Source organism: Atta cephalotes, assembly GCF_000143395.1.
Source record: "Atta cephalotes unplaced genomic scaffold scaffold00078, whole genome shotgun sequence".
Classification (NCBI taxonomy): domain Eukaryota; kingdom Metazoa; phylum Arthropoda; class Insecta; order Hymenoptera; family Formicidae; genus Atta; species Atta cephalotes.
The window spans coordinates 187,854-198,912 of record NW_012130142.1 but is presented as its reverse complement, the minus strand read 5'-3'; the positions used below and the strand labels follow the sequence as shown (position 1 = coordinate 198,912).

General features: G+C 30.7%; 2 protein-coding genes across 2 annotated transcripts in view; one reads left to right on the top strand and one right to left on the bottom strand.

Annotated features, from left to right (window-relative positions):
* LOC105624436 (homeobox protein MOX-2) overlaps positions 1-1,701 on the top strand; it is a 10,940-nt gene extending 9,239 nt beyond the window's left edge. The window contains exons 2-3 of the mRNA XM_012205799.1: positions 1,377-1,534; positions 1,612-1,701. Of these exons, the coding sequence (XP_012061189.1) occupies positions 1,377-1,534; positions 1,612-1,701 (248 nt within the window). The remainder of the gene's footprint in view (positions 1-1,376; positions 1,535-1,611) is intronic.
* A 922-nt stretch (positions 1,702-2,623) lies between these two features.
* LOC105624430 (MKI67 FHA domain-interacting nucleolar phosphoprotein-like) lies at positions 2,624-5,695 on the bottom strand. The gene is made up of 4 exons (XM_012205796.1): positions 5,567-5,695; positions 4,043-4,249; positions 3,041-3,149; positions 2,624-2,971 (listed from the first exon to the last, which is right to left on the bottom strand). The coding sequence occupies exons 1-4, from the start codon at positions 5,693-5,695 to the stop codon at positions 2,736-2,738; spliced, it is 681 nt and encodes a 226-aa protein (XP_012061186.1). The 3' UTR covers positions 2,624-2,735.
* Between the last annotated feature and the right edge of the window lie 5,364 nt (positions 5,696-11,059).

Genomic DNA, 11,059 nt, shown 5'->3' with positions numbered 1-11,059 from the left:
TATATATATATATATATATATATATATAAAAATACATATATTTTATTTCTTTAAAAATTGGCAATTACACTTGATAGAGTGTTCCAGCATTAAGAATCTGTTTTATTAGTTACGGTACGATAAATTTCGCAGAACTTTTTCTCCAATCCATATATGTATATATACATATATATATATATGGATTGGAGAAAAAGTTCTGCGAAATTTTGTTAGCTCAAAATTATATACAGAATATATTTGTTGTGAAATTTTTAACTATCTGATGTGAAAGCTTAAAGTTTTTTCTTGAAGAAAGTTAGAAGATTAATTGAAACGTATGAAGATTATTATTGTTTAACAATTTTTTATTGTTCTGTCGTCTCTTCAATAAATTTAACTTTTATATTAAGAGAATTCTTTGCGCACTCTGAACAGCGCCTATTCTCTCGATCCCTTTTATTTTTTATTGTTACTTTTTAAGTTAAAGAATCGTGATATTCTAATTTTGATATTCAAATTTTAAAGTTTTTCCTAAAAATTGGTTTTTAAAAAATATTCTACGACTTTTTGTTACCAAAGATTAAATACATTACACATGGATTAAATAAACGAGCATTCTCTGATTTTGATTGCTCATATCTCCGTTAAAAATTATCGTACCGTAATTAATAAAACAGATTCTTAATGCTGGAACACTCTATCAAGTGTAATTGCCAATTTTTAAAGAAATAAAATATATGTATTTTTGAGCTAAAAATACGATACTACCATCCATTTTTCAATTGCTCAATGATTATATAAGAATAATAATATCACATTTTTAACTTAAATTTCTATATACTTTACATTTAAAAAATTAGCATGACTATAGAGCATATTTCAGCTTTAAGAATCTGTTTTTTTAATTGCAATACAATGATTTTTAATGAAGTTTAATGCAATCAAAGTCAGAATGCTCCTTTTTATTTAACTCGCGAATAACTCAAGAACAAAAAAGTCTTCTATCATTTTGTAAGTCTCCCCAATAGTTAACGGGATATTAATTCTTGAAGATAGCCGAATACTATTGCAAAGTGTATACGCCTACCGATCGGTTGGCGCGCGGGCCGTGGGGAGCAGGGATAGCCTGGCAAGCGCGCCGTCTAAACTATGGTGACTTGTGGCAGTGTGCGCGGCGCAGGACGCTTGCTACTTCGCAGTAGTAGATCGGGCGAGCGCGCGTATTCGGCTATTAAGGATTAATATTAAGGATATCTCATTAACTATTTATAAAATGGTAGAGGATTTTTCGATTCAGTTTAGTCCGCTCTATGAAATATTTAGCAATTATTTCCAGACACTCTGTATATATATGTATATATATATATATATTTTTTTTTCATTTCTATCGATTGTAGAAACAACGAAAAAAACAAGCGATAAGCCGCGAAAAGAGAGAACTGCGTTTACAAAGCAACAGATCCGTCATCTTGAATGTGAATTCGCACATAGTAATTATTTGACACGTTTGCGCCGCTATGAAATTGCTGTAGCATTGGATTTAACGGAACGTCAGGTACAATATAAACAATTATAAAAATAATAAAATATAGAATTTTTGTTTTTTCATCATTAAATATATTTTTTTTACAGGTAAAAGTGTGGTTTCAGAATAGACGTATGAAATGGAAACGAACGAAAGGAAACACGGCGAACATACAGGAAGCAACCACTGTATCGTGACATATATTTCTCGAGTTCGTTATTCAATATATTTAGATTTTAATTGTATATAATTTATATTTGTGACGATTGTGGCGTAAAGAATTACGTATACTTTATTTCTCTGTACCAAATCGATTTTATATTTATCCAAAAGACATAATGGATTTGAGCCAATATCTCTTGGAAATGGATGCTTTTCAATTGCAATATCTCTGGACATTTTCGTGCACTCGGCGATACAAATTGCGTTCCAATTATCCATTATCGTCTACATAACACTACACATCTGTACTCAGTCGAGGGCTGTGTAAGCTGGTGTTTTCTAGTGACAATTATACTAACTGCGGCAGCTATAATATAAAGGTTGGAAGACATTGAGTGGCCGGCATTTTTATTTTTTTGATTTAATACAGGCGGAAAAGCTACATTTAATCTAAGAGGCTCCGCATAATAAGAGGAACAAGGAACAGAGAATAGAGAATAAGAATTTTGACCTATCAGAAATCATATTGTGGAATACACAGTTTCTGATAGATTGAAATTCTTATTCTTTGTTCTCTATTCTCTGTTCCTTTTGTGTGGAGCCTAACTCTATCCGAAACGGATCTCAACCGTGCACAGCGTACACATTCTGTTCCAATTGAATCATACACAATGTTACACTTGTACATTCCTGTATACGTTGTGTTACGATGTGTTAACAATTAGAAAGCACCCAATGATAAATCGATATCTTTATCATATCAATCTCTTCTGATAAACCATTCGAATCGCGGCGTTAAAATTGTAAGTCCCATACATATGCAGAAGTCGTCATAGTTCTGACAATTAGAAACTGCGGACTTGTTTTTGGAGAAAAAATAATTTATAGATACAAACATAACTTATAAAATTTTTTAAATTTATTATAATAATGTTATAGGTATAGTAGAGCTCTGTATTATAAAATAATTTCCTATTGTTTATTAAGTTATTTAATACAAATACAAATTACAAATTAATCTTAATTATAAATAAACTAGAGCTGAATTTTTAAATGTTTATTACATTTTTTATATGTCAACGGGTTGAAATTTTATGCTGATTCCTTTATCTTGCAATTTATTTTCTAATGCAGAAAGTTTATCAAGCAATCTTTGAACATATTTCTCATGATCTCCAGCACTTTGAAGACGGTTTCTACTTAGAGTTGTTCGTCTTCTATTTTTGAGTCTAGGATATTTATCTTCTGACCAATTTATGCCTAAGAAAAATCCAGAATGTTGCTTCTCGGGTGGAATGTATGTAGCTAAAAAACATATATTTATAAATAATGAAAAACAATTAATTAACAGTGTTATTACAATATTTTAAACACCTTTTAATAATCGGCCACACATTAGATAATTGTTCATTGTGTCTGCCGCAATTTTAGCAACTTGTGAGTGGAGGAATTCAACATAACCATAGCCGCGACTTTTTCCAGTCTAAAAATATATTTTTATAAAACTTATTGCAGTTATAAAACAATTTACAATTCAAAAATTAACAATAATGAATTCCTGTCAATTAAAACAATAAAATGCAAATAATGGGGCCATGGGAATCAGTCTTTTTTTTCTTTGGACGATATACAGTAGTAACATGTCTATGTCAATCATACAGTCATTAATTTTTTCATTTAATTCATTTGAAAAATTTTTTGCATTATTAATAGATGGCTATCATAATCTTGATGCTGAAGTCTCTTGGTTTTTTCGTTTTGGTGAAAATATGTTGCCATGCTTCATGTGATTCTGCCAATCAACTATGTAACTGTATTTGAACGATTTTGTGATAAATTGTTGATTGCTTCTTTCATGGACCATGATTGCTTTTTTCATTCGCAAGAATTTATATTAATGAAATATACGTATTTATAAATTATTATATTTTAATAGATTCACTGAGAATGACTCAAAATACACAGCCAAAACGTACGCTTAGCTATTTAATATAATTTTAACATTGTTACGACATATATAAAAATGATGAAACGATTTTTACGTATATTTTGAGTATTTGTAAAGTTGTATATTTATAACAATTATACATAAATTATTATAACATAAATAAAGTTAACAAAATAAGAATAATGCATCTTTTCAAACAAAAACTCTTAACATTTAAAACAAAAACATTTAAAAGAAAAATATGTTTTAATATCTTAAAGTTGACATTCCAAACTACAAAAGAAAAAATATTTATGTCGGTTAAATAAATTAAGTTTTGTGTTTTGCATTTGCACACTCTTATGTTGCTAACTCCCATGGCCATTATTTACATTTTATGTAAACTTAGATATCTTAATTTGCAATTCATTTTATAAACATATACATACTCTTTTGGATCTTGCCACTCGTACTCGCGTTATATTCCCAAACTGTTTGAAATAATCTTTCATTTGTTCTTCATAAAATCCATGAGGTATGTGTCCTACATAAACTATTCCTCTATTTTTAAATTTTTGTGGTTTGAATTGTTTAGATTTAAGTTTTATTAAACTGTTTTCCTTTTTTGTGGCCGCTTTAGCTTCTGCTCTCTTTTTCTACAAAAAGAACATTTATTGCTAGATAATTAACATCGATTCAAGTAATATTAATTCATATTAAGGATTTCATTAAAACAATTATATCAATTTGAAAAATACCACAAGGTAATTATTTAGAATACACACGTCATTGCAAAATTTAATAAAAATATTTTTGTTACACATTTTCTGCCAGATTCTTTTTGAGTGAAAACACATCGAATGAGTATATTTTTATCAAATTTTGCGGTGACGTGTGTATTTTAAACAATTACATTATTCCTAAACAACTACATTCCTTAGTACACATCTTAGTTTGGACGCTCTTACTACACACGTTTGATCATTTTAGATTAATTTTCATCACTTTTACAAGTATATAAAAATGATGAAATGATTTTTATGTATATTTTGAGTATTTGTAAAGTTGTATATTTATAACAATTATACATAAATTGTTATAACATAAATAAAGTTAACAAAATAAGAATAATGCATCTTTTCAAACAAAAATGTAAAACTCTGAAACAAAAACATTTAAAAGAAAAATATGTTTTAATATCTTAAAGTTGACATTCCAAACTACAAAAGAAAAAATAGTTCAAATGTTGACTGTCCAAAAAATTTAGGTATTTAGAAATCTGAAAATGTATTTTTTTTAATATGCAGGAATGGCTATAAATTGTGAATATATATTGCATTTAAACAATGCACTTTATTATTGCTATTGTGTTAAAAAAAACTTAATTTATTTTTAAAATGTTTTAAATGCTTTAATATTACAGACAACATAATATATAATGTTACAGACAGCACAAGGGCCAAAAACTATCATGTTTATTAAAAGCTAATATATTGTTTTAGAGTTAAATTCTTTTTTGATATGATGATAATTCGCGAAATATTCCCATAGTGTAAATAAGAAATGAGAATAAAGAAAAAAATTTTTTTTAGTTATAAAAATGTACTTTATACACACTGATCATTTAGAATCCAGAAAGTTCAATGAACTTTGAAGTTATTCTAATTAAAGGATATGCAAGAATTAAGGCTGGCACGTACAAAATTTGTTCTCTAAATGCCAAACTTTTTTTATGAATATAAAAGAGATTGGTATTTGAAAGTGCTCTTATATTTCAAAGAAAATAAATGCGCAGGGAATGATCCAAAGGTATGTATTAAGGGATGTGTATGTATATATATCTGGTTATTAAAATTCTAATTCTAATAAACAAAAAAGTTAGTGATCAGTCTCGTTGTGAACTTCCAAAAATTATTTAGATGAAGCAACATACGATAAATACGTTTTTCATTTTATGGAGGTTATGTCGATACCTTAAAAATTTGCTTGACATTTTTCACAGCTTTCTCAAGACTGGCACTTGCTTTTGGCTTCAATATATTCTTAGTATTTTTTCTCAAGACCAACTCCTTGAACATCACGTCTTCTTTCTTTACTTTCATATTTTTTTAACTAATTAAAACAAGATTTAACATCTACACGTGCAGAGTACAATCAGAGAAAGACACTAAAGAGAGAGAATGAGAGAGGGCCGAAGCGAGCAGGAAGCACAGATTTTTGACACAGTATATACAGTAGCGCAATTCTCCTGACTTTATGTTGGCCTTGACTTTATAATGAGTGCGCATACGCGAAATGAATAAATTGCTCAGTAACGCTATCTAAATTCCTATCTCACTTCTTTCTTTTTCTGTTCTATAAAAATACAATAGAACGATATTTGTGTCGTCAAAGTGGAAAGCACATAGGGCTACGTTCAGGAGTTCGCCTAGATAACTTTAGAGTGCATTTTTCTATAATGTACGTAATATAACCTATAGCTAGGAATTATCTGGACGTAATTCCTGAACGCAACCTTGAAGTCTGTGGCAGGAAGCATTAGACTTCAAGGTGCCTTTTCATGCTGATGTTCAACGCTCATTTTCGTCATAAAAATCAGTCACGTGATAGAAATTAATGAATATCAAGCGTTAATTTTGATCATGTGATCTATTTTGACGCTGAAAATGAGGAAAGGCTTGCAATTGCACACGAGCCATTTGCGCACAAGCCAATCAGCGTTAGAAAAAAAATAAACAGCTCCCTAGACAGAAGTTGCTATGACTGGCAGTGGGCAATTACTACAGTATGCAATTGAATCGCTTCCGAAAGTGAAAATAGAACGTCAGCATAAAAAGGCACCTGGGGCTCGATTGTATATTTTGAAATAAGATGAAAATTACAAAGGGAGCAATGATTACTAGATATTGACCAATTAAATTATGAATATTCTAGTGAATTTGTTTACTTTTGTAATTTTCACCTTATTTCAAGATACACAATCGACCGCCTGCAGGGCGGTCGATTTGGACTCTTTTTGAGCTTTTCAATACTTCTATTCCTATTTTACGTCTAATGAACGATAAAGACAGAACAATGATTACAAGCGCTTAAAACGTGTGAGCGTCTAAATCGATCGTAGTAGGTATAAATCACGGAGATAAGAATAATAGGTGATTCCACTCATTTTTGCCTAGAAGAGCTGTGACGAAATTGAGGTAGTTCAGACATGTAACACTAGATAAGCATAAGGGTCTGACCTCATATTCATGAAGTATAGAGAATAGGCCGAATTTACATGGGCAAGCATGGACAATAGTGGTCATCTGAATTAGTTCGATTGAGATGTCGCTTTCGTTCCACATCATTCTTGCAGTTTGCATGGCAAATCATACCAATTTTACATGAATATATTACTCCATTCTTCATACAGTTTTAATGACAATTTATGTCTTTATGTTATTGTCAAAGCATGATGTCAAAGAATAACGTCTCTATTTTTAAGTTGTGTGTGTTCAGTTGCGTAAACATATATGAAAGGAGTTTTGCGATTCGAACGTCGCTTACCGAGCACCAATACTAATTCAGAAACTTGATTTTGACACTTTTCAAAGTCTAGTTCAATTTTATTTTTTATACTCCATGCTCATACTCTACTACACCGGTTCCGTTCGCGATCGCTGAGAAGGAAGCATGTGTAGATTTTCATATTTACAAGATACGCGAAAACTTATTTTTGTCTAATTGTTTTACATGTTTCTTTTTTAACGTTAATAACGTTTCTATTCTTAAGATACATGTCGCATGCAAATCAAGAAGTGCATCACAGAGAGAAACCTGAGAGAGGACAAGCCAAAACCTGTAACTGCAAAATGATGCCGTGTACTACTGTTCTCTGACAAAATGGTAAACTACATAGCAACGTCCACTTTTCTTAGGGTACATCATCTTTTTCAAAGTTGGAGATGATATTTAGTTCATATAATCGCTACATATAGCACATATAGATCTACAATAGGTGTGTTAAACCTTAAGTAAGAAATTGACCAATTACAGACGAATTCGAGAAGAATAATCAACTATGATTCGTCCTTATGGTTTAAGGCTTAGAACTCTATTAGATGCTTCCTATTTGATGACACAAATCTACACTATCTTTGTCATTTTCTGAATGTCAAGAAGAATAGAACGACGCTTATGATCGTTTATGACTTGTGTCATCAAATGGAAAGCACTCTATCAATTTGTGTTTCTTACTGGAAAACTCTGGCCAGTATTTATAGTCAGATCTTATATTTATGACCGTTTTAAGTATGATTTTAAAAACGAATCAATCAGAAGGCTGCATTAGTATCTTAAGACATTACTTAAGATGATCTTGAATAAGAATTGATTATGAATATCGGCCTTTGTCTCTCTCTGAATGCCAACAACAATAGAATGAGCTTGTGTCGACTTGTGTCATCAAATGGAAAGCATCCATTAGATCCGGGATTATTCCGCTAGATGGGTTTGCACCTCCTTAAGGTGAAATCACACAGTGCAAAAAAGAGTTGCAAAATCATTGAAGCAACCAATCAGCGCTATTCTATACTTTTTCATAATCACGCAAGTTTTGTGTGCTGTATTCACATGAAAGATGCACCTAGGATGAATATAATTTAAACATTACTAACTTTATGTTAATAATTTGTTTATTAAAATGAAATATAATTTTTCAAGGTTATTATATAATTATACAGAATAGGTACCGCAGCATAAAAGTAAATAAAATTAGACTTATTTGACGCGTTTTTTCATGCAACAAAAGAATCTGGCAGAAAAAAAATGTCGTTCTGTCCCACAAACCAAGATATTAAGCGTTAAAGTTGACGACTATTGAGGTTAGGAAATTTGTCACAGAGGCAAAATGAGGTCTATAATTGTACTATTCTACATTTTGACTTTCTAGTCAATCGCGAAACCACTCTCACCTCCCCTCCTTCCCTCATGTAAAGGGGCGCACTTGTATGATTGTATTGTTATTGACCTAATTTCGGATTTAATCCGGATCAGAATGTAAGAACCAACCAATTATAATCGAGTATTCCCCTGTTACAATCGAACAACAGGGGAATGCTCGACTATAGTTGATTGATTCTTACATTCTGATCTGGTTTAAATCTTTGGTGGAAACTAGGCCATTGTTAAAGTTAGAAAATCATATAGATAATGGAGTGCATAGACTAGTGTTTATTGGTTCAAAGCGCCGCCTCAAATAACGAAATAAAAATATCCTACTCGCTTGGGGTTACTAACCATTGCAGCCTAGACGGTAGATGCATTCAGTATTACGACCGCTCACTGAGCATTCTTATATCTGTTTGATCTATATTATTAATTTTAACGAAATATGCCAATTAGATGCAAGCTCACTGAACACAGGATGTGTTCCGTTTCTCGCATCAAACGCATATATAATAATCAATGCACATCTATATCGTTCCATTTCACCAATGTGCTTTATGCGCGCTTAGAAACGAAATGGTTTCATGCATTTGATGCGAACGTATGTGTCAGTGTGATTCAAAATGTGTAATTAAATAATAGATAATAAATAATAAATAATAGATATAATAAATAAATAATAGATATTAAAAATAATAATAAATATTAAATAATAAATATTAATAATAGATATTATATATATTAATAGATATTTAATTAAAAATAGATAATAATAAATAATAATAATTAATTAATAGATATTAAAAATAAATAAATAATAGATATTAAATAATAGATAACAATAGATAATAATAATTAATTAATAGATTTTCGCCGATCGGCGAATTATCCCTGCCTTCAACTTATCCAAAGATTTCTACTCTATTGTATATTTGTATATACAGTATGGAGGCACGTCAATTCAAAAATACGTCAAAATGCGCGCATTAACTGCTACAGAACTGTAGTAGCTGATGCGCTCTCATACGCTAATGGTGGGGGGAATATGGAAAATTCCATGCGCTACCAATGCGCGCATTAGATGAAACGGAACGATTATCTATGCACATCATGCGAGAAACGGAACGCACTCTCAGAGAGCAGTTAGTAATATTGAATACATCCAGTGTCCAGTCCACTTGGAACCAATGATGCCAGACATGCCCTGCACATACGCATTGTTTACAGCTTAGCGCCATTAGGTTAGGTTAGGTTAAATTAAAATAACGATGTGGTGCCGTGTGGACCACGAAGTCTGCGCGCCAAACCGGACAACAGGAGGTGCGAGAAATCCAAGAGAAAAATAGAAATGAGATAAAGTATTTTAGATCAGAAAATTAATCACAATGGAGTTAGGAAAAAGGCCTAAAAAAAGGTATGTATCCGAAAATTTAAAAGATCTTGATTATTATTATTATTGAAAATATCTTTAAATGTTGGTTGGCAGAGAATAACTTGGTATAAAATTTGTAATATTTCGCTTAAATGTTGTCGATATAATTTATCAAAGCATGCCGAATCAGTTTCTCATATAATGTAAATAGTGTTAATGTAGAACTTGATACCTCACAATAAGAGATATGTCTAATTTCTATATATTTATAATTCTATTTATCTTTGGGGCAACTAAAGACGCTAATTTCATGGATTAGATACTCTATTGGCGCTTTAGACTTCGCGTATGCGCGAGTGCGAGGCATGTCTGGCAGTACTGTTTAGAATATTTCTAACCCATAAAGACAATGGGGTGTGAGAACAGGATTGCCAAGTCTCGGGAAATTTCCTGAGATTCAATGAAATTTAATGAATTGATAGGAAAACAGAATTTTAATCAAAATCTACTGAAACTTTTAAACTTTTCCAATATTTAAGGAAAAATATCAGGAAATTTTATAATTTTTTAAATACGAAAGAAAGTTACAACGCAATTGTTATGAAATATAAATAATATATAAAACTACATATTTTGCAACTGTATGTTATAGAGATTCTCTAACGAATTTCTATAGATTATTTATAGATATCGCAGTCGCCGCCTGACGCATTACAGAGGCCCTATTCTTGAACAAATATCACATATAAAAATAGCAATTCCATATACAATCGGCCAGTCATAATCGAGAAACTGTCATTTTCATATACGAATATTATTCATATGTGTTCAAGAATAGGACCCTGTTTTGTTTTCTATGACTGAACTAATGTATATACATGATGATAATAAGTTAACATATAATTGAAAATTCCTATTTCTATTAAGTAAATGATCTCAAATTTGATGTCATATTACTTTATTAAGTTTGTTAAGAGTATATTTCTTTCTAAAATGTTTACATCTAAAAATATTTTAATACATTTTAATTTGTTTTTATTAGGTATACAACTTTGCTTCCGCCATTTTTTTCCGAAATTCGAGGCTTTATTGTAAAAAACTGGTTATACATTTATGATTCAAAGTATTGTCCATCGCTGGCCACAACTTTCTCCCATCTTTCGGGTAG

Bases quoted from the DNA above. Each gene is read 5' to 3' on its own strand.
- LOC105624430 (XM_012205796.1), bottom strand. From the start codon at position 5,695: ATGAAAGTAAAGAAAGAAGACGTGATGTTCAAGGAGTTGGTCTTGAGA. The intron at 4,250-5,566 runs GTATCGACATAA...TTCTTTTTGTAG, and splicing joins ATGTCAAGCAAATTTTTAAG to AAAAAGAGAGCAGAAGCTAA. The intron at 2,972-3,040 runs GTGTTTAAAATA...TATGTTTTTTAG, and splicing joins GTGTGGCCGATTATTAAAAG to CTACATACATTCCACCCGAG.